Source organism: Rana temporaria, chromosome 8 (assembly GCF_905171775.1).
Source record: "Rana temporaria chromosome 8, aRanTem1.1, whole genome shotgun sequence".
NCBI classification, from domain to species: Eukaryota; Metazoa; Chordata; class Amphibia; order Anura; family Ranidae; genus Rana; species Rana temporaria.
The window spans coordinates 25322853-25350602 of NC_053496.1; the positions used below are offsets into that span (position 1 = coordinate 25322853).

The window sequence follows — 27750 nt, forward strand, 5'->3', positions numbered from 1 at the left end:
TAATGCCTTGGTTTGAGAGTAACTTGGTTTGAGAGCGTTTTGCAATACAAGCAAAATGTTTTAATACATTTTGCCTTGATATACAAGCGATGTCTTGATATAAGAGTAGTGCCATGTCACAACTGAGTATAAAAAAGAAGAGAGGAGCCTCTAAGTGTAGCAACATGGTTACATTTAATGAAGGTACAACATTTAGAAACTTATTTCTACACTTAGAGGTGCCTCTCTTCTCTTTTACACCCTGTAAAAAAAATGCTTTGATATACAAGTGCTTTGGATTACAAGCATGTTTCTGGAACGAATTATGCTCGCAAACCAAGGTTTTACTGTATATCCCTGCAGTTGTATCAGACTCTCAAGCTGCGTACACACGACTATTTTTCATGCCATGGAAAAAAACAAAGTTTTTCTCAACGCGATTCCTTTCAAGCCTGCCTTGCATACACACGATCGTGATAAAAAATGCTCGAGCAAACCACGGTGACGTACAACATGTACGACGACACTATAAAGGGGAATTTCTATTCGAATGGCGCCACCCTTTGGGCTGATTACGCAAATTTCCCGCCTCATAACTTGCTTCTGAGCATGCGCGTTTTTTCCCCGTCGTTAAAGCGTACACACGACCGTTTTTCAGGACGAGAAAAACGACAACGTGAAAAACGTCGAGAAAAAATAGAGCATGTTCTAAATTTTTAATGGCAATTTTTCATCGAGAAAAAAGCTCTGGAGCCCACACACGATCGTTTTTAACGACCAATTTAAAAAATTGCATTTTTCTCGTCATGAAAACCGGTCGTGTGTACGCGGCATCAGAGATTCTATAGGCCAGTTCTCTGGGCACCATATCTGATACACTGAAGAGCCTTTTTAATAGAACTTTTTGGCCAGGTCTTTCCTCAACCCTTCCAATTTGATAAGGCTTCGAACTGGCATTCTTAAAGCGGAGTTCCGCCAATTTTTTTTTAAAGTCAGCAGCTACAAATACTGCAGCTGCTGACTTTTAAGATAAGGACACTTACCTGTCCAGGGTGTCCGCGATGTGGGCACCCGAAGCCAATCTGTCACTCGGCTCTCGGGTGCTACCGCCGCCATCTTTGGTAAGGGAATCAGGAAGTGAAGCCTTGCAGCTTCACAGCCCGGTTCCCTACTGCAAATGCGCTACGTGATCCCACTGGTCCCTGCTGTCTTCTGGGACCTGTGCGTCTCCCAGAGACAGCGGGGGGGGGGGGGCAGAGGAGGAGCCGGAGGTGGTTCGGCTATCTATGCCCGGAAGTGGGAGTAAATACCTCTATTAGACAAGTATCTGCTCCCCCCTCTCCCACCTGAAAGGTGCCAAATGTGTCTGGATGAGGGGAGGATTCCGAAAAGCAGATTTTTGGGTGGAACTCCGCTTTAAAGTTATAACACATGTGCAAAGCCAATTTCTACACACATACTAGGGCTAGTTTAGACAGGAGCCAATTAACCTACCAAGACCAGGGGGCAGATCCACGTACCTTTGCGCTGGGCGCAGCGAATCTAAGATACACTATGCCGCCGTAACTTTATTCTTTTTTTTCGAATCCTCAAAGAATTTGCGCCGTAAGTTACGGCGGCGTAGTGTATCTTTGGCGGCGTAATGGCGCGGAATTCAAATGGATGTAATGGGGGCGTGTTTTATGCTAATACGTCATGACCCGACGTAAACAACGTTTTTTTTTAACTGCGCATACGCCGTCCGTGGGGGTATCCCAGTGCGCATGCTCGAAATTAACCCGGAACAAGCCAATGCTCATGACGGTGACGTCATTCTACGCAAATCCCTATTTGCAAACGACGTAAAAAATTCAAAATTGGACGCGGGAACGCCGGCCATACTTAACATTGAGTACGCCTTATAACAGCAGCTTTAACTATACGCCGGAAAAAGCCGAACGCAAACGACGTAAAAAAATGCGCCGGCCGGACGTACGTTCGTGGATCGCCGTAACTAGCTAATTTGCATACTCAACGCGGAATTTGACGGAAACGCCACTTAGCGGCCGCCGGAAAATTGCAGCTTAGATCCGACGGCGTACTAAGACGTACGCCAGTCCGACCTAGCCGAGATGCCGTCGTATTTTGTTTTGAGGATACAAAACAAAGATACGACGCGCAAAATTTGAAATTACGCGGCGTATCAAGAGATACGCCGGCGTAATATCTTTGTGGATCTGCCCCCAGGTCTTTGGAGTGTGGGTGCAAACCAGAGTACCCAGAGGAAATCCGTGCAAGCACAGGGAGAACATGCAAATTCAATGCAGATGGTCTGCTGGCTGGGATTCAAACCATGGACCCCAGTTGCAAGGCATACATGCTAACCACCAAAGCACTGTGCTGCCCCTTGTTTGTTGTGGTCAGTTCTAAAAAATATATATATTAGGATAGAAAAAAGGGCGTAGGTGCGGGACTTTAAATGAAGTACATGGTGGGTCAAAATATTCTGCATAACATTTTGACCCACCACGTACGTCATTTAAAGTCCCGCACCTACGCCCTTTTTTCTTTGATAATTACAGGGATGGAAGTTGATGACTACGTTATCACCTCATTTCAAGTCTCACAAAGTCCCTTTTCTGACTAGAGCTATATTAAGATGTACACACTGATGAAGAAGAAGAGTGATTCATCTCTCCACCACCCAGACCGGATGAATGGATGCTCCATGTAGGTCTATGGAGCGACGGATGTCAGCGGTGACATGTCTGCTGACATCCAATCCGCTCCGATCTGCTGAATCCAGATGGATGGAAACCCCATTTTTCCATCCTTCTGGTGGATCGGATGAAAACGGACAGGCGGTACGTTTGCATCTGATCCCCCAGAGGAGAGCGGAGATCTGACAGGTCCGTCTCTCCACAGTGAGCAGAGACGGACCTGTCATCCGCCGGCTCAGCGGAGATCAACATAGCGATCCCAGCTGAGCAAACGGAGTCCGTATATGGGCAGCCCCATGTGAAAGGGGCCCAAGAAGTAAAACAAAACAAAAAAAACACTATGGCCTAGATTCACGTAGGGCGGCATAACGTTGTGCGGGCGTAGCGTATGTTATTTACGCTACACCGCCGCCACTTAGAGAGGCAAGTGCTGTATTCAAAAAGCACTTGCGTCCTAAGTTACGGTGGCGTAGCGTAAATCGGCCGGCGTAAGCGCGCGTAATTCAAAGTAGGCAGGTCGTGGGCGTGTTGTATTTAAATTAAGCGTGACCCCATGTAGATGCATGGCCGAATGAACGGCGCATGCTCAGTATCACGACGTATTTACGCCCAAAGATACGCCGGCTCAATGCCTGTGACGTGAACGTAACCTACGCACAGCCCCATTCACGTACGACTTACGTAAACGACGTAAAAAGATACGCTTTTTCCGACGTCCATACCTTGCATGGGCTGCGCCACCTAGAGACCAGCTTTATCTTTACGCCGGCGTATGTCTTACGTAAACGGCGTAACTAATTGCGACGGGCGTACGTACGTTTGTGAATCGGCGTATCTTGCTCATTTACATATTCAACGCGGAAATCAACGGAAGCGCCACCTAGCGGCTAGCGTAAATATGCACCCCAAGATACGACGGCGTAGGAGACTTACACCGCTCGTATCTTGGCCAAATCTATGCGTAACTGATTCTATGAATCAGGCGCATAGATACGACGGCGGCCATTCCGACTTACGACGGCGTATCTGGAGATACGCCGTCGTAAGTCTTTGAGAATCTGGGCCTATATATATATCATTGAACCCAAACTATTATGAATTCTCTTTATACAACATTATTTCTTTACCTGATTACTGCTCACTAGGAAGTCTCTGACACTTATCGTGTCCAGTAACCGATCACCCTTTATATCGATAGTGATCTCGCCATATGTGATGGAACCTTCGGATGGCCAGTACGGACAGCATTTCTCCTGCGAAGGAAAAACAAAGACATTGAACACACATCTCACTAAGTGGTGTCACACAAGACCTTTTACAGTAGACATAAACTCTTACTAGATTACAACGTACATTGCATGCACTCCAGCTTGCAGTGAAAGAGCCTGTGACAGGGTGACAACGCAGGACAGTAACTGGGAGACAGGGACAGAGTGTTGTCACCCTATAACTGGAAGTGTCTGAATAAGGACCTTCATGGCAGCGGGGAGAAGTCCCCGCTGTCACACTACAATAACACAGCAGGGAGGGTTCCTCCATCCACCTTACTTGTGTGGAAGGGGGAATCCATTCATTTTTTTTTCGATTAGTCCGCTGGTTGGCATGATCCTTGTAAGGCCAGCTAAAAACTGACCTTCACCACAGTCTTCCTCCCCACTGGTTCCAGGCTGTGATGACCAGTCCCAGAGAGCATTTCTTCTTGCCGATCTCTGACCAGTCTTGTTTTTGTCCCTCTCACTGATGCCATCATGTACATTGAAGTACCAATGGCTACTGCTGGTCCTGCAAGGTACTTGATGACAACTGAGTACCCACCCATATTCTACAGCAGGATTAAAGAGGACCGGAGCACCAACATGCGCTGCTATACCGCATGAAAAAAACCTGCCCTGTAGTGTTCAATGTGAAAGCCCAAAGGCTTTCACACTGAAGCTGTGCGCTAGCAGGAGCGCTCCAAAAGTCCCGCTAGCCGCATCTTTACTGCGGTATAGGAGCGGTGTGTTCACCGCTCCTATACCGCGCCTTCCCATTGAAATCAATGGGAAACCGCGGTAATACCGCGGTAATACCGTCCGCAATGCGGGCGGTATTAACCCTTTTTCGGCCGCTAGCGGGGGTTAAAACCTCACCGCTAGCACCCAAATATCGCAGTAAATACGACAGTATAGCTGCGCTACAAATAGCGCGGCTATACCGTCACCGCGGCTCTATCCCCAATGTGAAAGCAGCCTAAAGGAGAAAAAGAGTGCACTCCTGTAGGTCACAGGAGTGCACTTAGTTCTGCACGCCTGTGACCTGTTTTCAGCCGACAGAGGGCTAAAGTCTGCTGTTGGTTGGTGTCACATAGTCGGTCCAGGCTCTGGATCGATCCCAACTTTAATGATCGGATCCCGCCCAGATGCCTGGACCGACAGCTGGCCAAGCCTCTCAGCGAGCCGATGGGAGACCAAGCCAGCAGCTCCCGCCCCCCTTCACCTCTGGGCGCTCCAGTGAGCACTAGAGGGGCGGAGCAGAAAGCCGGTGAATGACAGTCACAGATTCTCTCCTCACTCAATATTGAAAACTGAGCAATCAGCGGTCTTTGATCACTCAGTTCTCAGTGTAGAGGTGGTGGGGGGACAGATGCAGCACAGCACAGTTTTTTTTCTTTATATTCTCAAACGTCTCTTTTAAAGAGGTTGTAAACCTCCATGGAGAAGTTGTACCTATAGGTAAGCTGATGCCGCGTACACACGATCATTTTTCGGCATGGGAAAAAACGCAGTTTTTAAAAACGTCATTTAAAATGATCGTGTGTGGGCTTCACATCGTTTTTCGGCTTCTGAAAAAGGACATTAAAAAAATTCGAACATGTTGCATTTTTTAACGTAGTTTTAAAAAAGTTTGTTTTTCGGGTTGTAAAAAATGGTCGTGTGTGGACTAAAACGACGTAAAAAACCCGCGCATGCTTAGAAGCAAGTTATGAGACGGGAGCGCTAGTTCAGGTAAAACTACTGTTCATAATGGAGTAAGCACATTCATCACGCTGTAACAGACAGAAAAGCGCGAATCGTCTTTTACTAACACGGAATCAGCTAAAGCAGCCCAAAGGCGAATGGAACTTCCCCTTTATAGTGCCGTCGTACGTGTTGTACGTCACCGCGCTTTTTTCATAATTTTTTTAAAAACGATGGTGTGTAGGCAACGTTGTTTTTTAATGATGAAGTTGGAAAAACTTCGTTTTTTGGACATGCTGAAAAACAACAGTTTTTTTCATGCCGAAAAATGATCGCGTGTACGCGGCATTAGAGTAAGGCTTTACTATAGGTACTGTAAAAATATCTCCTAAACGTGCACCGCTCAGGAGAAATGTACTGTTTACTGCGCCGATGATGTAATCGGCGAATGCGCTCTGAAGGAACAGCCGCCCATGCCGTTTCTTTAGGTGAGTTTTCCGTGACCGGCGGCTTCCACGTACATGTGCGGGAGTGCCATCATGCGGCTCTGGCCAGTTACAGGGCCAGAGTCTGCGGCCCCGGAAGGAAGACGGATGCGGCCTGCAGCAGGGACGACGCTGGCTTCGTTTGTGGGCACGTGTCACATAATGTGCTAGTATGCCATGCAAACTAGCACATTATGGGGTTGACTTACTAAAATTGGAGAGTGCAAAATCTGGTGCCACTGTGCATAGAAACCAATCAGCTTCCAGGTTTTATTGTCAAAGATTAATTGAACAAGCTGAAGTTAGAAGCCGATTGGCTACCATGCACAGATGCACTAGATTTTGCACTCCCCAGCTTTAGTAAAATACCCCCAATGCCTTTACTTTGCAGGGAGGAGGAAAGGAAGAAAAACCCACCAGCGTTTACTTCCCCTTTAAGGGCCCATTTAGACTATTGTGTTGCAGTAATACAATTATCGCAGGTACATGCATTGCTGTGCCTTTCATTTGAATGGCGCTCCATTACGCTAAGGCAGGGGTCTCAGACTGGCGGCCTTCCAGCTGTTGTGAAACTACAAGTCCCATGAGGCATTGCAAGGCTGACAGTTACAAGCATGACTCCCACAGGCAGAGGCATGATGGGACTTGTAGTTTCACAACAGCTGGAGAGCCGCCAATTTGAGACCCCTGCTGTACAAGCATACCTCAACAAACGTTCACACACCCTATAAGTGTAAATAGCAACTACATTTTTCATCAGCTTGGGGGGGACCAGAATATCATTAGAATTTATAGTTTATTATATGCCTAGAATTTCAATTTTACTGAAAATCACAAAATTCTTCATGCAGCCAATGAAAACCAGAAAATCATCAAATCACTATTTTGGTATTCACCAAATGATCGACATGTAGACCTGTCTGATCTGTGCAGAATGGCGTCATTCAGGAACCCGAGCGATCGTGCACCATGGATTGCATGAACTAATCTGTATGCATGGATTACAGGAGAGAATAAAGGCCCCTTGACCCACCCCAAACTAAGGAAAGGGAGCCCTGACTTCTGGGCGCTTGGCCAATCCCAACGCTGCCACTCCGACTCCCTGATTAGGTTGACGTCAGATTCTACAGAGAGTAGTGGGACGTGCCTCTGCGTAGCTTTTTCTAGAGTTCAGGCTCCACCCCGTCACCTCGTGCCATTGTAGCCAATCACAACGGAGCCACTCCGACTCCCTGATTCCCAACGGAGTGGAATCCCAACGGAATGGAATCACAACAGAGTGGCTCCGCTGGGATTGGCTAAAATGGCACGAGGTGACGGGGTGGAGCCTGAACTCTAGAAAAAGCTACGCAGAGGCACTTCCTACTACTCTCCGGAGAATCTGACGTCACAAGAGTTGACCACCTACCCGTTGTGTGTTTCGTCACCGCTTCCTTGGCAGTTTTACCTTGCCAGCTATTGGTAATACTTTAGGGGCTAAGCCCTCAAGTTGAATTCCGGGGTCAGTTTAATGCCTATCTCACACTGATGAGGAGACAGGCCTCTTAGACTAGCGTCCAGAGGTCCTCAAACTACGGCCCTCCAGTTGTTCAGGAACTACAATTCCCATCATGCCTAGTCATGTCTGTGAATGTCAGAGTTTCACAATGCCTCATGGGAGGTGCAATTCGACAAGAGTTGAAGGGCCGTAGTTTGAAGATCCCTGGACTAGACGGTTTGGCCCGGATTCACAAAGCACTTACGCCGATGTATCTCGAGATACGCCGCGTAAGTGTAAGTATGCGCCGTCGTATCTATGCGCCGTGCCCATAAACTGAGATACGCCTGAAAATAGGCTTCATCCAACCGACGTAACTTTCCTACGCCGGCGTATCGTAGGCGCATATTTACGCTGGCCGCAAGTGGCGCTCCCATTGATTTCCTATTCAAATATGGAAATGAGGGAGATACGTAGATTCACGAACGTACTTGCGCCCGGCGCATAATATACGCGTTTTGCGCAAGTCGTACGTCCGGCGTAAAGTTATTCCTCATATATGAGGCGCAACTCATGCTAAGGTATGGACCAGGGAACACAGCCGTCGTATTTTACGTCATTTACATAGTACGTGAATAGGGCTGGGCGTAGGTTACGTTCACGTCGTAGGCAGTGATCCCTCGTATCTTAGGGAGTAGTTCCGACGTGATTCTGAGCATGCGCACTGGGATGTGTCCACGGGACGGCGCATGCGCCGTTCGTTTCAAGTACTTGTATGGCACTCGACCCATCATTTGCATGGGGTCACGCCTCATTAGCATGGCTCACGCCCACTTCCACCTACGACGGCTTACGCCGAGGGAACCCAGCGCAGTTTGGGAGGCAAGTGCTTTGTGAATTCGGTTCTTGCCTCTCTGCGCTACGTCGGCGTAGCGTATATTAGATACGCTACGCCGGCATAAATATGCGCCAATTTATGTGAATCCGGGCCTTTGTTTATAGATGCTCACGGTATAACCGTGACCGGCATGGTTATTGGTATTTTGAAGGTTGTTATACCGATATGTTTAAATAAAGCTGTGGCCTTGCCCTACTTTCAACTTAAAATGGTATATGTGTAATTTTTTTTTGGGGGGGGGGGGGCAAGGTTTTGTTATGGTTTAAATAAGCAGAAGTTAAGATAAGCCTAAGCGTCTCAGCCGTCACGTGCAATTTGGCAATTTGCCTGTTTGGTAAACATATTTGTTGATCAGTGCTGACGATCTCTGTGTCATCTCCTGTGTGGAAATCAATGGAGACCTCGCCGATCCCTCTACACACACCGGAGAAAATCATCTCATCTGAAAGGACTGCAGACCTGAAATCGCCCAGCATGCTCTGAGCCTCATCACTGCCCAGCCCCCCCACCTCGCCATACCTGCTCCCTTTCCTGTAGCTCAGTCAGTATGACAATCGTATGACATTTCCACTCCCACGCCATCCTCCAGAAATCTTCCACCGTATGCGGCAGCGGCCCTTGTGTCGCAATGAAATAATCTTTCTGTCGATAGCCCTGAAAGATATGAAATATTCAGTAAAACATTGTACCTGGTGCTGACAGTGGGGGGGGGGAATAGTTAGAAACCTGGATTAGTACTGCATACAGATACATACACATGACAATCTAATTGTATAGCCACCTATGGATTTACCAAAACGGTCACAGGGGCCTAGTATAAAGGGTTAGAATCACAGGAGGCAAGTACAGCGGGGACCAGGGGGTTGGGGAGGCTGTAACATGTTAGTTCACCTTTACATTTCTTCTGTAAAGGTAAATTAACTCTTTAACAATTGGGGGCCTACCTAAATAATCCACACTGTATCCAGACTGACAGGTAGGGTTGCCACCTGCCCGGAATTCACCCGGACAGTTTGGGTTCGGAATCATGTGTCCAGGTTTCAGACTGCCTGAAACCTGGACACATTATTCAGCCCAGACTATGGCTTCCAGATACATCTGTCTCCCCCCCCCCCCTTTGCCTCCTACCTCTGAGTACACGAAAGGTAATTCAGGGTTCTCAGAGCACCCCTTACATCAAAGTTTCCCTTTACACCAGAGGCCACAGTGCCCCCCCCTTACATCAGAGTCCTCTCTGTACATCAGAGTCCTCAGTGTTCCCCCTTACATCAGAGTCCCCTCCGTACATCAGAGTCCTCAGTGTTCCCCCTTACATCAGGGTTCCCAAAGCATCCCCTATCTCTCCTTACAGTAAAAGGGAACTCTGCATAATCATACTCACCCCGCTCTAAGGCTGCATTCACACCTAGGCGTATATACGCCTGAAGCGCGACGCCGCAGCCGCCCCTAATACGCTGGAGGGGTGATTTTACATGGTCGGCTATGGAGATGGTTCACATCTCCACGCCGAACGCCGAGACGCCTGAAGCTCAAAAGAAGTCCCGGACCCTTTTTTTCGGGTGGCTTCGGCGTTCAGGCATAGCCGACCATGTAAAAAATCACCCCTCCAGCAAAAAACACGTCGCGTTTTGTCGCCGCAAATCGCGGGACAAAACGCCTATTTGATATCGCCGCAATACGTGGCAGATCACCTACGCTGAGGTGTGAATGGAGCCTAAGACTGAGAACCGAGCGATCAAACACCACCAAATCGCTCGGTTCTCAGAGCTCCCTGAGCAGAGAGCTGGTGACTGTCAGTCATCGGCTCTCTGCTCAGGGAGCTCTAAGAACCGAGCTTGATGGAGGAATGCCTCCCGCAGCGCAATTGTGTTCTACTGGTGGGGAGCCTTCACTGCAGGCAGGGCCGTCTTTACCGCAGGGCAAATGGGGCAGGTGCCCTGGGCCCTGTCACTGTTGGGGGCCCAAAGCAACCCCTTTTTTAGGGGTCCGGAGGCCCCCAGGGGCCCGGAGGACCCCTGGGCCCCAGATGGCAGCCCCCCCCTTTTTTTTATTTATTTTTAAATAAAAAAAATTATATATTTTTATTAAAGGGACAATTTTTTAATATATTTTTATTTTATTTTTTATTAAAGGGCCAATTTTTTTTTAGAGGTCTGGGGGTCCCCAGGGGCCCATAGTTCCCCAGGGCCCCGGATGACAACCCCCCTTTTTTTATAAAAAAAAATCTATATATATATATATATATATATATATATATATATATATATATATATAAATAAATGTTTATTATTATAGGATCCAGAGGTCCCCAGGGCCCCGGATGGCAACCCCCCTTTTTTTTTTATAAATTTTTATTTTTTTATATATTTTTTTTTATTTTTATATATTATATATATATATATATATATATATATTTTATTACAGGGCTCAGAGGTCCCCATGTGGCAAACACCCTTTATCTTTTTTATAAATGTTTATTTTTTTATTTTTGTTTATATATTTTTTTTATTTATTTTTTATTTAAGGGCCCAGAGGTCCCCAGGGCCCTGGATGGCAACCCCCCCCTTTTTTTTATAAATGTTTCTTTATATATATTTTTTATTAAAGGGCCCAAAGGTCCCGGATGGCAACCCCCTTTTTTTTGTAATTTATTTTAATTAAAAAAAAAATATTAAAGGGCCCAGAGGTCCCCAGGGCCCCAGATGGCAACCCCCTTTTTAAAATATATTTTTTATATATATTTTTTATTTCTTTTTTTATTTTTATTAAAGGGACCAGAGGTCCCCAGGGCCCCGGATGGCTACACCCCTTTTTTATATATATTTTTCTTTATTTCTTTCTTTATTTCTTTTTTTGTAAAGGGCCCCCCGCTTCTAAATTTGCGGCAGCCCCCCCCCCTGCTTCTCAATTTCAGGCGGCAGCACCCTCCATCCCGGTTCTCTGCTCCAGGGGGCCCATGCCTGAAGCGGTGTAAGTGGCCCCATAATTCCTGATGGCGGCCCTGCCTCCCGTTAAGCCCCTGTGCTGCCCACAAATCAGGCTGAAAATCATCAGCGGCACACAGCCAGTGACAGTACTGCTTCCCTTCCCAGTGTTTTAAAATGTACAGCACCCCTGGCTTCCCTTTGGACGTGCACTTCTCCATTCCTGCCACTGGGTGCTGCTTGCATATAAAAGTGAATTAGAATGTGATTTTATAACATCCCCAGTTTGCTCTTCCTGAGGCTAACTTCTTCATGTCCTGCTCCTCAAGGTATGTCACTGTTTGCTAATCTATATTGTAAATTGAAGTTTTCTGTAGAGTGTGCCCAAAGTCTTTATAATATTTGATGATTCACTGCAGGTCTGGTCAGTGTTTTAAAAAGTTCCTCTATTTTACACATGGCATGGCATGGGGTCACAGCACCGTCTGTCCATTCTGCTTTAGCACCATGGGACCCCATGCCATGCCATGTGTAAAATAGAGGAACTCTTTAAATCACAGACCAGACCTGCAGTCCAGGCTGAGTAAAGCCTCAGAGTACATGACATTACTGTCTGTATTTAACTGCTTGATGGGCTTATTTTGGGCCTGGCTGGTTCACATGTATGTGTTTTGGCGGCCCACATTTGCGCAGGCACAGCAGCCCATTCATTTGAATGGGCCGCCATGCCTGCGTTTCCTGCAAAGAAAAGCGCATGCCTCATGTAATAGGCTGCGCACACGGCACGCCTATGCCCATCAAGCACTGAAATACAGCACTGTCTGTCCATTCTGCTGTCTGCTGTGACTTATCTGCAGTTCCCGCACTGTCAAACTTGCTGCATTTTTAGATCACGCTTTTAAAAACACAGTGCGTTTGTGTGTGCAAGAACTGCAGGTTAGTAGCATGGTGCAAAAGCAGAATGGATTTCAAGGCAACTGTATTTTTAAAATGCTGAATGCACCTTTTTTCTGCAGGAAACAAAGGCATGGCAGCCCATTCAAATCAACGGGCTGCTGTACCTGCACAAATGAGGACCGCCAAAACATACATGTGAACCAGCCAGGCCCAAAATGAGCTGGAGGGGGGCCCAAAAAAAATGTTTGCCCTGGGCCCAAACCATATTAAAGACGGCCCTGACTGCAGGTAGAACACAACAATGCAGTGGCAGCTGGTGGTTTATTCTTCTGGGGGGGCAACAAACAGCCACACCCCCCCAGGTAAGCCAACTGGCGACAACCCCCCTCCCCACAGCTAGTCAAAGCCCATCTTGGAAGCGGCGGGTAGTGTGTCTGGCAGCCTTCCTCCTCCTGTGGTGTGGATGGCAGTGGCTTCTGCCGCGCATCCCCCTCCTCCTAGGCATCTAACAGGATCACCTGACCTTTCAGCCAATCGGGAAACGGGTATCAGACCTGCGCTTCCCGATTGGTGGAGAGGAGATTAAATGTTAGAAAAGCAAATATTTATTTGCTTTCCTAACACACCTGGGTGGGCTCCGAGTGCAATGTTCTGCGCTCCGAATCCACCTTATTTTGAAGCCTCTGACTCCAATCAGGCGCTTCATAAAAACACCCCCGCCGCTATAATTCATGTGCCCGGCGTCCTGAAAGGGGCCGGACACACGAATAGGGGGTGGCCACGAATAGATTCATGCTATGCATGAATCTATTTATTAATCATATAGAGCAGTGAGGGTGGTGTGGATAGAGGCAGGCGGAACCTGTGCATCCAGGGCCGGACTTACCATTGGGCTTGACTGGGCTCAAGCCCATGGGCCCCCGGGAGGAGGAAGCAGGAAGAGCCATGCCACTGCTGATGAAGAGGTAAGAAGTCCTCTTTACCCCCCTGCTCAACAACTACGATCGGCGGCGGCGCCCCCCCTCAATAACTTTGATCAATCGGCGACCCCCCACCTGCTCAACAACTCCGATCGGCACCCCCCCCCACTGCGCAACAACTTTGGTCAGCTCCGATTGGTGGCCCCCCCCACTCAATAACTCGGATCAGTGGGGCAGCCCCCCCCCCTAACTTTGATCGATCAGCTTCAATCTCTGTGCCACCCTCCCCGCTCAACAACTTTGACCCCCCCCGCTTCTCAGCTCCAGGGGGCCCCTCAATCAACACTCAAGCCCAGGGGCCCCCACCACCCTAAGTCCTGCCCTGCGTGCGTCCCTAATGGACGGGAAAACCGCAGACTCAATAAAAAGTGTTGCTGGCTATAGCCGGTGCCACTAATCATTCCGGAAAAACTTGACAGGCTGGTTGCACACAAGTTAAATCGTTTAACTTATTTACAACCAAGGCGCCCATACATAGATCAGAATTTGGCCAATCCCTGCTGAACGGAACGATTTCCGATCCGTGTATAGCCGGTTTAGATCTTTCATTGGATCCTCAAGTTTAATTACAGCTCTTCCCTCTGGAGATTCCTTAAATCCCTCTATTTAATTCTGAAGCCTGGAATTAAGAGCCAACAAAGGAAAGAAGCAAAACAGCCGTATGACTTGTCACATGAACCGTATTTACAATCCTCCGCGGCAAAACTTGTGTGTATACATGTCTGCTGCGGGTGTATGAGGCCATGACAGTAGTGGTGGGGGAGGGGCGTCGCTGTATACGGGCGCTGCCATGCCCTGCTTTGTGTTCTGTGTTATTACATATCTATAGATAATCCTTGTCAGGCTCCTTTGTGTGCGCGGGATCTTCCTCCCATCTCTTGTTACATAGCATTCTTACCGTCTCTTCCTCCCCCTCATAGAACCACACTATGGCTCATGTTTCTGCTTGTCTGACCCAACGCAGGACCTATCCATCCGCAGTGGAAAAAAGATAAAAAGGCGCACACCTATCTCAGCAATGAACGGTGACGCCATCTGCTATACTGTACCTTCGTTGTCGTTATTTTAACCACTTCATCCCCAGGGAAAAATGTACCCCCTTAATGACCAGGCCATTTTTTGCGATATGGCAATGCGTCGCTTTAACCGACAATTGCGCGGTCGTGCGACATGGCACCCAAACAAAATTGACGTCCTTTTTTTCCCCCACAAGTAGAGCTTTCTTTTGGCGGTATTTGATCACCTCTGTGGTTTTTATCTTTTTTTTTGCGCTATAAACAAAAAAAAGAGCGTCAATTTTGAAAAAAAGCAATATTTTTTTTCTTTTTGCCAAAATTAAATATCACAAAAAAATATATATATTAAAAAAAGTATTTCTTTCTCGGTTTAGGCCGATATGTATTCTTCTACATATTTTTGGTAAAAAATAAATAAATAAATAAAATCGCAATAAGCGTATATATTGATTGCTTAGCGCAAAAAATTATAGGGCTAGATTCACATAGCCCGCCCTAACTTTGCGGCGGCGTAGTGTATCGTCTTTACACTACGCCGCCGTAAGTTAGCGAGGCAAGTACATGATTCACATAGTACTTGCCTGCTAAGTAACGGCGGCGTAGCCTAAAGCGGGCGGGCGTAAGGGCGCCAAATTCAAAATAGGCTGAGGGGGCGTGTTTAATGTAAATTTTATTTGACCTGCCGTGATTGACGTTTTTTTGGAAAAGGCGCATGTGCCGTCCGCCTACATATCCCAGTGTGCATTGCGGCAACGTACGCCGCACGGGCCTATTGGTTTCGACGTGGACGTAAATGACGTAAATCCCTATTCACAGACGACTTACGCAAACAACGTAAATTTTTCAAATTTCGACGCGGGAACGGCGGCCATACTTAACATTACTATTCCAGCTATTTGATGGAATATCTTTAGGCCTGATAATGCGTTACGTAAACGGCGTATCTGTACTGCGTCGGCCAGGCGTACGTTCGTGAATAGGCGTATCTAGTGATTTACATATTCTACGCCGACCGCAATGGAAGCACCACCTAGCGGCCAGCCTAATTATTGCACCCTAAGATAGGACGGCGCAAGCCGTCGTATCTTCAAAAGGTTTACGTGTATCTCTGTTTGAGAATACACTTAAACTTAGGTCGGCGCAGATTCCGAGTTAGGTCGGCGTATCTACTGATACGCCGGCCTAACTCTTAGTAAATCTAGCCCATAGCCTCTACAAAATAGGGAATAGATTTATGGCATTTTTATTATTATTTTTTTTTTATTAATAAAGGCAGCGATCAGCGATTTTTATCATGACTGCGACATTGTGGCAGACAGATCGGACACTTTTGACACTATTTTATTTTACCTGTCCTGGAGTCCAGCGATGTCGGCACCGCAGCTCATGTTTCCATCAGCTGTCGGGTGCTGCCGCCGCCATTGAGGGTAAGGGAACCCGGTAGTGTAGCCTTTCGGCTTCACGCTGTGAACCCTACTGCGCATGCGCGAGGCCCCGCTCCTCTCTCCTACTGGCCCTGTGGCCGGGGGAGGGAGGAGGGAGCCCCGCACTGACGTCACGGGCTACAGCCCGGACTCCCGGAAGTGGCAAAGGATACCTGTCAAAGATATCCCCCCCCCCTGGATGGGTCTCCACTTTAAGTGTGTTCTAACTGTGGGGGGATGGGCTCACTAGGACATGACAGTGATCACTGCTCCTGATGACAGGGAGCAGTAGATCAGTGTCCTGTCACAAGGCAGAACAGGGAAATGCCTTGTTTACATAGGCATCTCCCCGTTCTGCCTCTCTTTGCCACGATCGCAGGCCACCGGTGGACATCAAGCCCTCCGAGCCCGTGGGCACGCTCCAACGGCATGCGCATGCTCGCTAGCCTGCGATGACGGAGGGACGTACGGGTACACCCATTCGCCATACATCTGTTTTCAGCGTATTTTGTCGGATCAGATGCCCGGCAGGTGTCAGCGGACATCCACCGCCCCATAGAGCACGATGGGTGGCCCCCATTGGGTCTGCCTGAAAAACGGACAGGCGGAAACCGATCTGTCTGGTGTAAAAGGATAGAGGTAGACCAATATATCGACCGATTTTTGACCATTTTTGATAAATCGGCATTAGCCGGTTATTACCAAAATTCGGCAGATATTTTACACTGACCGCCGTTCCTCCCCCCTTGTCCACACTCAGCGGCTCTGGCAGCATCAAGCGCCGCGCTGAGTGTGAAACTGACAAGTAACAGAGAGGAGAGATAGAGAAGCTGTCACCTCGATGTCGGGGATGGGCGGGACCCGGCCGGGGTGGGCGGGACCCAGCAGCTATATTACACCAGCCAATGGGATGGTATCTGGGCGGGCCGCTACGTGTATGTGGCCCCACCCCCTTTCTAAAGCAGCCCAATCGTATGGCTGGTGTAATTTAGCTGCTGGGTTCCGCCCACCCCCGACATCGAGCTGACAGCTCCCCTCCCAGTGCCTAACAAGTGCCACCGCCAATCAGTGTCACCTGCCAGTGCCAACCAGTTCCAATTGCCAGTGCCATCTGTCCCAAACTAGTGCCAATCAGTGCCACCTGCCAGTGTCAATAGTGCCATCTGTCAGTTCCAAACCAGTGCCACCTGTCAATGCCAACCAGTGCCACCTGGCAGTGCCATCTTTCAGTTCCAAACCAGTGCCACCTGCCATCTGTACTGAGGACATTAAGTGTGTGCTAGAGTGACAGGAGTAAGCAGGAAGGAGTGGGTGAGGTTTTTTTTTTTTTTTTTAAATCGGCCTAAAATATCGGCCACAAAAATTGGCATCATATGGCCAATTTCTAAATATCGGCATCAGCCAGAGAAAAACCCACATCGGTCTACCTCTATAAAAGGGGCCTTTACTTTTGAAGATTTTTGTAAATTTGTAAATGGTCAAAGTACTCTTAGGGGTAGATTCTCGTAGATCCGTGTATTTTTGCGGCGGCGTAACGTATCCGTTTTACGTTACGTCTCCGCAACTTAGACGGGCAAGTGCTGTATTCTCAAAGCACTTGCTCCGTAAGTTGCGGCGGCGTAGCGTAAATCGGCCGGCGTAAGCCCGCCCAATTCAAATGTGGGACAGGGGGGCGTGTTTTATGTTAATGTTCTGTGACCCGACGTGATTGACGTTTGTCCTGAACAGCGCATGCGCCGTCCGTGGAATTTCCTAGTGTGCATTGCTCCTAATACGCCGCAAGGACGTCATTGGTTTCGACGTGAACGTAAATGACATCCAGCCCCATTCACGGACGACTTACGCAAACGACGTAACTATTTCAAATTTCGACGCGGGAACGACGGCTATACTTAACATTGATACGCCGCACTTAGGCCACCATATAGCAGGGGTAACTATACGCCGGGAAAAGCCTAACGTAAACGGCGTAAATGTACTGCGTCGGCCAGGGGTACGTTCGTGAATTCGCGTATCTAGCCGATTTACATATTTTGACGCGTAAATCAGCGTACACGCCCCTAGCGGCCAGTGTAAATATGCAGTTACGATCCGACGGCGTAAGAGACTTACACCTGTCGGATCTAAGGGAAATCTATGTGTAACTGATTCTAAGAATCAGGCGCAAAGATACGACGGCTCAGACTCAGAGATACAACTGCGTATCAGGAGATACGCCGTCGTATCTCCACTGAGAATCTGGCCCTTAAAATGTTTTTTTTTTTTTTTGCTACAACTGGTCCCGTTGTACATATATATATTCAAAAATAATTATTTAAATAGAACACAGAAAACCATGACAAGCTAATGGAGATAATAATTGGGCAGAGAGCGGCGGGTTGCTGTATCCTGCCCGTCTTCTCACCCTACGCTGCACTAATAGCCAGTTGCCCGTCTAGAGATGACGGCGGGTCATGTGAGGTCACAGAACTGCTGATCATTAGTCCTTGTGTGACTATTAATACCAGGTCGCCATCCTCCTCAGAAAGGAATGTATAGCAATGTATACAGCTGGCATCACACTCTCTGTTCCATACACAAGCAGGGAAATTGGCAGAGTAACGAGATGATTTACATTCCGCCATTCACTTGTATGAGGACATCTGTTAAAACTGAAAACCAGGCAGCTATAAAAAAAAAAAAATATATATATATATATATATATACACACATCACGCATGAATGCAGCTCTGTACTCATTGAAATATTTATTTTAGGGGCAAGTGCCTGAATTGAACTTGATATCAGCCTCCTGCAGTCCCCTGTAAAGACAACCAGGTGTGCTGCACTGCGAAAATCACGCCGACAGAAAGAGAGCAGAGTGACCGATAGGCGAGCTCATCACTGTGCTGCTTTCTACTTTCACCCCCTTAGTTACAGCATGGTGGTGGGAAGAGGACCTGTAAGTGAAAGGGAAACTGCTGCAGAGACGCAGTAGGTCCCCCTTCCCCTGTCAGACAGGGCTGTGCTGTGTAAATCTCAGGACAGGATGGACAGCATGGTGGATTTTGATGGGTGGAGGGTAGAGAGACATCCGCTCGCCGATCTCCCATAACTTTAACCACTTCAATACCGGGCACTTTCCCCCCTTCCTGCCCAGGCCAATTTTCAGCGCTGTCACAATTTGAATGACAATTGCGCGGTCGTGCTACACTGTACCCAAACAAAACATTTAGTAATTTTTTTCCCACAAATAGAGATTTCTTTTGGTGGTATTTGATCACCTCTGCGGTTTTAATTTTTTGAAAAAGACAAAAACAATTGAATTTTTTTTATTTTTTTTGTAAATAAGTAAGTTTTCTTCTTCAATGATATGGCTGCACTGACTGGCACTGATAAGGCAGCACCGATGAGGTGGCACTGATCATCACTGATAGGTGGGCACTGATGGGTGGCATTGCGGGGCATCACTGATTTTATTTGTTCCATAATGGTGCCATTCAGTGCCCATTTGTGGGCACTGATTGGCATATATTGGCACATGTGGATGGCAATGGGGGACGTACCTGGCCATCCACATGTTAGGGGATTCCCTGGGGGTCCAGTATGGGCATCCAAGGGGGGGCTGCACTGATAAACAATCAGCGCAGACCCCCCCCCCCCGTCAGCAGAGCAGCCAATTGGCTCTCCTCTACTCGCATCTGTCAGACGCGAGTGAGAAAGCCGATCGACGGCTCTTCCTGTTTACCGATACACTGATCTTGGTAAAGAGCCTCTGATGGAGGCTCTTTACCACGTGATCAGCCGTGGTCACGGCTGATCACGTAGTAAAGAGCCTCCATCAGAGGCTCTTTACCAAGATCAGTGTATCGGTGTGTCGGACTGACACACCGCACCCCCCAATCGCCGCGATACGCGGGCCCGCGGTGGCTGTTATCTTGCTGGACGTCACATGACGTCCAGTCAGGATAACTGAACCACCGCCCGTCATTTTGCTATAGGCTGGACGGTAAGTGGTTAAAGTGTAAGTTCACCTTTACAGACAATCTGAACCCCCATCCCCCATCAAGATGGCCGAACTTCTGACATACCTTGCCACCACGAAGTCTGACGGAAGTGGAGACAGGTAACTGTCAAACACAGGTACCCACTCCCCCCCCCCCCCTTACCCAGGGCTGGACAAAAATTTGGCCCTGGACTTCATCCAGACTGGCCCACTTTGACAGGTCTCTCCCATAACAGCCGGACAACTCCCTGCCCCCCCCCCCAGGCCACCCAAGCCCCCTCTCCCCCCTTCACTAGCCACTAACCGTTCTACTTTATTAGAGTAGAAGGGCTGGTACTCTTATAGGCAGTACCAGTGGGGAAGCTAGACATTATTTAACCCGGGGCAAAGAATCAGTTCGGTGCCCCCCCCATGGGACAAGATTAGGCAGAAGCGAGAAACTCCCAGGCCATAGCTGTTGAGTCAGCTGTCTGTCCCCTCCCCCATGCTCCTTCTGGTCCCCCCCCTGCTCCTCTGTTCCCCCCAGGTGAGTGCTGCGGGCAGGGAGAGACAGAGGAGCAGAGGGGGGGAGGTCCTATGTCATTGAAGCCGGCCCACTGAGCCATCGGCCCTCCCGGTAGTCCCAATGGCCAGTCCATCCCTTCCCTTACCCCTCAAAAAGGTGCCAAATGTGGCACCAGAGGGGGGGGGGAGACAGATAAGAGGAGCTTCCACTTTTGGGTGGAACTCCGCTTTAAACTTAAAAAACATGCTGCTGCCCAAAGCAACTAAACTGAGATTTTATTTTCAAACCTTAAACCAGAAAAGCTGCAATGTGATTGGCCGCTGGGGACAATACACTGCAGATGAAGGAGTGAGGCTCTGTAGGAATTCTCAGCACTTACATCAATGAAGGACGCGTTGATATAGTCCGTGTATTCTTCACCTCTCTTCATCGGGAGAATCACTCGATTGAAGTCATCTATGTGATAAAGCATAAGAAAGATTCCGTTTTATCTTTGATTATAATATAGAGGCCCGGGGTGTGCCATATAGAGGCCCGGGGTGTGCCATATAGAGGCCCGGGGTGTGCCATATAGAGGCCCGGGGTGTGCCATATATGGGATTAATACTACCAGAGCTGGCAATACACAGGACAATCTTCTTCCAATTTCAGCCACATTCACTTCCAAAAATGATGGACTTGAAACCAGTTTACTGTATCAGATCAGGCAGTGATTTTGATTGGTTGCCAGAGATTACAGCATATCATTACCACTTACTGACTGGTTGCTAGAGGTTACAGCACACATTACGGCTCACTGATTAGTTGCTAGAGGTTATAGCACATGATTTCTTCTTGTTGATTGGTTGCTAGAGATTACTGTCCAGTAATACTGCTCACTGAATGGTTGCTAGATGTTACAGCACATCATCTCTTCACTGCAGAAGAAGGCTGCACTGATAAACAATCAGTGCAGACCCCCCCTGTCAGGAAAACCGCCGATCTGCAGAAGAAGGCTGCACTGATAAACAATCAGTGCAGACCCCCCCTGTCAGGAGAGCCACCGATCTGCAGAAGAAGGCTACACTGATAAACAATCAGTGCAGACCCCCCCTGTCAGGAGAGCCACCGATCTGCAGAAGAAGGCTACACTGATAATCAGTGCAGACCCCCCCTGTCAGGAGAGCCACCGATCTGCAGAAGAAGCCTACACTGATAAACAATCAGTGCAGACCCCCCCTGTCAGGAGAGCCGCCGATCGGCTCCCCTCTACCTGCGTCTGTCAGACGCGAGTGAGCAAAAGCCGATCAACGGCTCTTCCTGTTTAAATCAAGATCAGCCGTGATTGGACACAGCTGATCACGTGGTAAAGAGCCTCCGTCGGAGGTTCTTTACCAAGATCGGTGTAGTGGTGTGTCAGACTGTTACACAATCGCCGCAATGCTGGGCAGCATTAGTAGCAGCACTTCACACTGAGATATCAGGACACAGCAAAGGACTAAAACTTCAAGGGACAAGAGAATTTAAACTGGGATAGTTGGCAAGTATGAGGCAGCTGCTTTGGGCCCCACAACAATGACAGGGCCCAGGGCAGCTACCCCTTTTGCCCTGCCTTAGGCCCGGTACACACGAGCAAACATGTACGATGAAACCGGTCCGTCGGACCATTTTCACCGTACATGCCTGCCAGAGGGCTTCTGTACGATGGTTGTACTAACCATCGTACAGAAGTCCGCGCGTAAACAATACGCGGGGCGTGTCCGCGTCGTCGCCGCGGCGATGACGCGGCAACGTGGGCGGGCCTGCCATTTAAAGGCTTCCACGCATGCGTCAAAGTCATTTGACGCATGCGAGGGACGGCGGGCGCTCGGACATGTACGGTAGGTCTGTACTGACGACCGTACATGTCCGAGCGGGCAGGATTCCAGCGGACGGTTTTAAAACACGTCCAGGAATATTTGTCTGCTGGGAAAAGGCCCGGCGGGCAAATGTTTGCTGGAATTCGGCCCGCTTGCGCCTAAACATACGACCGAACATGTATGCTGAAACTGGCCCGTGGACCAGTTTCAGCATACATGTTTGGTCGTGTGTATGGGCCTTAAAGACGGCCCTGGACATTGGATGGTTTGAGTTTGGTTGAGAGCACAACCAATGGGAGGGTCACATTTCCGGCACATGCTGTTGAATGGATGGGTTCACTTCAACTTTAAGCTGACCATGCATGGTTCAGCAGGGAACGGGAGACTTTTCGATCCCTGTATGGGCACCCTACTTGTACACAAGTTGATTTACTGATCGACTTGTGTAGAATGAGCATGTCAGGTTTTTCCCCAAAAATGAGTGCCACCAGCTGTAGCTGATGCTCTGACGAGAAATGCCCCCTGTCAAATAATGCCCGCCCGCTACTGCACATGTGCAGCGCTTGTGCAGGACGGAGCCGCCGAAAGCCTCCGAACATCTGAATTTACGATCAGCTCTTCAATACCCACCCAGAATAAATTACTATAAGAAACGTGACATGACTTAGTGGAGATTGACCTGTGCATGACGATGAAAAAAAATGGACAGGAAAAACGGTCATGGGCTTTTCAAGATGCTATACCTAGGTTTTTTCTTTGTTGTTGTTTTATATCTTTATTAAATCAAGGTGTAATAATTATTATCCCCAAACAAGGGGAAGATTTAAATACAACAAGATATAAACAGTATTAGCATACACTTAGTACAAATTTGAATACCCATAAACACCTTGAGTAATTTTATAATATATAATAACATAACAAAACAGGACAAAAACAAACAAACAAACAAACAAACAAACAAAAGAAACCCTATCCTAAATTAGATTCTACCAAGTCCTCTTCATTTTACATAAGCAAGCTATGCCCACCCCTCCTCTCTGGTGCCCATTCAGAGAAGCCTTTTTATTTTATGAATGAGTTCACATAATACAAAGGCTTCCATGATTGGGCAGGAAGAGGGGAGGGCAGGCTTAGCAGCTGCAACGACTTAAATGTTGAAAATGCCTAGACCTGAAGCATCAGCGATAGGCTCCCATAAATACAGCAATAGCCGTTTTCCGATGCTGCATTTGTCCCCCAGTCGGCCGGCTCGAAGGCTGAGAACCAAGCGATCAAGCACCCCTGATTGCTCAGTTATCAGAGCTTCCTGAGCAGAAAGCTGGTGACTGTCAGTCCCTGGCTCACTGCTCTTTGGGCTTTGTAAAGAAAAAAAAAACTTTTAAGAAAGAGTTTTACTTTTTAAAGATCATTTTTTGCTGATTTGCAAGAGGAACAGGGAGGATGCAGGAAATCGCAGCGTGACAAAATGGGCAAAGTTGCAGTATTGCTGGACATACCGTATTTATCGGCGTATACCGCACACTATTTTGCCCTGAAAATCATGGGTGCGCTATATACACCGATACCCGCTTTCCCGCGCCGAGTTTGAATACTGCGCCGACATATACCGAGCGCAGTACACTCGTGTATAGTCAGGCAGTCTCGGGTACACTCGCGCTCACGTCCTGTACGTCCAGGACGTCAGCGCGAGCATTGACGACTATACGCGAGTGTACTGCGCTCGGTATATGCCGGCGCAGTATTCAAACTCGGCGCGGGAAACGAGCGAGGACGACGCCGCAGAAGGACGCCGGACCCGACGAAGAGGACACCCGAAGCCGCAGACGGATGCCGCCGATGGACGCCGTGCAAGACACCAAACTAAGTACAAAAATCTTTTTTTTTACAGGAATTTCTGGGCAAATTTAGGGGTGCGCGCTATACGCGGGAGTGCGCTATACCCCAATAAATATGGTACATGCCTCAAATTTTGGGGAATTCCTGCTGAAATTTTTATCTGTGGGTGACCCTGTCAGCACCCCCCAGCTCAACAAACTTCAATCCAAAACTCAAAGGAGCTGGCGGATAAATTCTTCTCCCAATCAGACACTCTTTGGATATTCTGGGCGCCATGGCAGTCAGAATACAGAAGTCATCAGGAGAGATTCCTCCATTCATGTTGTTCAGCATTGATGGGGGAATCTGTATACAGAAATTTCCCTTTTCCTCCAGTTAGGCTGAATGAAGGAAATCTTAACATGTATGGCCAGCCAGAATGTACTTCGCTTTTCCAGTTTTTAAATAATTTCGAATGATCCTGAATGCAGTGATAGTGAAGTCTTGTGGTAGAGGGCAGAGCTGGATAATCCTGCAGGCAGGGATGACACTCTGAGATACAGAAGTAGACACCCGGCCACAGACGTGGACTGACACCGTAAGGCTTCATTTAGGCGCCTTTTTTACGAGTGTTTGAAGAGATAAGGATTGTCACACACAGAGTTCTATTGTCAGAGACACACCCTGTACATCCCTAAAAATAAACACAACCACAGCTAGAGTAAAGTTATAGTATGTCCATACAGATATAGTATAGTCATTAGTATGTCCATACAGATATAGTATAGACATAGTACATTCATACAGCTATAGTATAGTCATAGTACATTCATACAGCTATAGTATAGGCATAGTATGTCCATACAGATATAGTATAGTCATAGTACGTCCATACAGCTATAGTATAGTCATAGTACATCCATACAGCTATAGTATAGTCATAGTACGTCCATACAGCTATAGTATAGTCATAGTACGTCCATACAGATATATTATAGTCATAGTACGTCAATACAGCTATAGTATAGACATAGTACATTCATACAGATATAGTATACTCATAGCACGTCCATACAGATATAGTATAGTGATAGTATGCCCATACAGATATAGTATAGTCATAGTACGTCCATACAGCTATAGCATAGACATAGTACATTCATACAGCTATAGTATAGACATAGCCCGTCAATACAGATATAGTATAGTCATAGAATGGCAATACAGCTATAGTATGGTCATCGTCTGTCCGTAGAGCTATAGTATAGTCATAGTACATCCATACAACTATAGTATTAGACAGACATAGTACGTCCATACAGCTATAGTATAGTCATTAGTCTGTCTATATAGCTATAGTATAGACATAGTACATTCATACAGATATAGTAAAGTCATAGCAAGTCCATACAGATATAGTATCGTCATAGTATGTCCATACAGATATAGTCATAGTACATCCATACAGCTATAGTATAGTCAGAGTATGGCAATACAGCTATAGTATAGTCATCGTCTGTCCGTACAGATATAGTATAGTCATAGTACATCCATACAGCTGTAGTATTAGACATAGTACATTCATACAACTATAGTATTAGACAGACATAGTACGTCCATACAGCTATATAGTATAGTCATAGTATGTCCATACAGCTATAGTATAGTCATTGTATATCCATACAGCTATAGTATAGTCATAGTACATCCATACAGCTATAGTATAGTCATAGTACATTTATACAGCTATAGTATAGTAGTCATAGTAGGTTCATACAGCTATAGCAAGCCAATAATCTCAGTATGGTATCATCCAACAGCGGTCGATTCAATCAACATTCACTGAAGCTACAGATGTTAAATTCTCTACATGCATCGCTGAAAAAAACGGCTTCTTCAGGAGTTACTATAGCACAGGAAACCATTCACTGGATAAAAAGCTCTCACCAGGAAAAAAATCTCTATTGTGTATGTATTGTAGTTTAATAGCCCTCTGTATATGCTGTAGAGATGCAGCTTGTAGGTGACCATAGGAAAGATAACGATCACAAGAACCATGCATATATATCATAAGCCACCGGAGGGCGACACAACACCTTGCTTCAGCCGTTTAAATGTCAGCTAGACTGGTGTTAATTGGCAGGTGTCTACCTCCTACATTTGGCTCTACTATTGTACAAAAATATATATATTAGTAGAGCCAATCTACATAAACAATTTTGAATTACATTTTTGGATGAGTCATCTCCTACTCACACATACAGCTATAGTATAGTCATAGTACATTTATGCAGCTATAGTATAGTCATATTAGATTCATACAGATATAGTATAGTTATAGCACATCCATACAGCTATAGTATAGTCACAGTACATTCATACAGCTAAATTATAGTGATAGTATGTCCATACAGCTATAGTATAGACATAGTACATCCAAACAGCTATAGTATAATTATAGTATGTCCCTACAGCTATAGTATAATCATAGCACGTCCATACAGTTATAGTATAATCATAGCACGCCCATACAGTTATAGTATAATCATAGCACGCCCATACAGCTATAGTATAATCATAGCACGTCCATACAGATATAGTATAGTCATAGTACATCCATACAGCTATAGTATAGTCATAGTACATCCATACAGCTATAGTATAGTCATAGTACATCCATACAGCTATAGTATAGTCATAGTACATCCATACAGCTATAGTATAGTCATAGTACATCCATACAGCTATAGTATAGTCATAGTACATCCATACAGATATATTATAGTGATAGTATGTCCATACATCTATAGTATAGACATAGGGCCAGATTCAGGTAGAATCGCGTAAATCTGCGGCGGCGTAATGTATCACATTTACGTTACACCGCCGCAAGTTTTATGGGCAAGTGCTTGATTCACAAAGCACTTGCCTGCAAACTTGCGGTGGCGTAACGTAAATCTGTCCGGCGCAAGCCCGCCTAATTCAAATGGGGCATGTATGATTTAAATTAGGCGCGGTCCCACGCCAAACGTACTGCGCATGCTCCGTTTTGAAATTTCCCGCCGTGCTTTGCGCGAAATGACGTCGCACCGACGTAATTTTTTGAACGGCGACCTGTGTTACGTCCTTTCCTAATCACGGACGACTTACGCAAAAAAAATAAAAAAAATAAAATTCGACGCGGGAACGACGGCCATACTTTAACATGGCTAGTCTAAATATAAGCCATTGAAATAGCAGCTGTAACTTTACGCCGGGAAAAGCCGACTAGCGACGACGTAAGAGAATGCGACGACCGCGCGTACCTTCGTGGATCGCCGTAAACAGCTAATTAGCATACAAAAACATAGAATATCCAGGCTCAAACTTACCGACCAATCAGCAACCAACCAAATTCCCCTGTCTAACTGGTGCGTTAAAAACAGAGGCTTAGTTGCACACATCTGCAAATGCATGTGTAAGCTGCAGGCCCCGTCAAGGCGCTCTGTGTAAACTGCAGTCCTAACTGCAACATTGCATTTTATGTCTCCTCAGTGGGAGCACATGACTGCTGATGGATAGATAAGGGGCAGGTGACTGGAGGAGCCCAGCCCTCAATAAAGGGGCAGGAACACACTGCACACTAAGCACATGGAAGCAAAGGTGCTAGTGCGTTGCCTGACCACAATGACAAAAATTCAACAAACAATAGTCACTGCCCCTACCTATGAATGGTATAATAAGGAGCGCTGGAATGGGCGTATAAACATACAAAAACATGAATGGTAGGGGCAGTGACTATTGTTTGTTGAATTTTTGTCATTGTGGTCAGGCAACGCACTAGCACCTTTGCTTCCATGTGCTTAGTGTGCAGTGTGTTCCTGCCCCTTTATTGAGGGCTGGGCTCCTC

At 47.1% G+C, this 27750-nt stretch overlaps 1 protein-coding gene across 1 annotated transcript in view; it reads right to left on the reverse strand.

The window, feature by feature from the left end:
• Positions 1-27750, reverse strand: part of PTPRE (protein tyrosine phosphatase receptor type E) — a 327572-nt gene that overhangs the window by 13054 nt on the left and 286768 nt on the right. Inside the window, exons 15-17 of the mRNA XM_040361419.1 lie at positions 20585-20661; positions 8994-9128; positions 3806-3931 (exon numbers count right to left, since the gene is read on the reverse strand). Of these exons, the coding sequence (XP_040217353.1) occupies positions 3806-3931; positions 8994-9128; positions 20585-20661 (338 nt within the window). The remainder of the gene's footprint in view (positions 1-3805; positions 3932-8993; positions 9129-20584; positions 20662-27750) is intronic.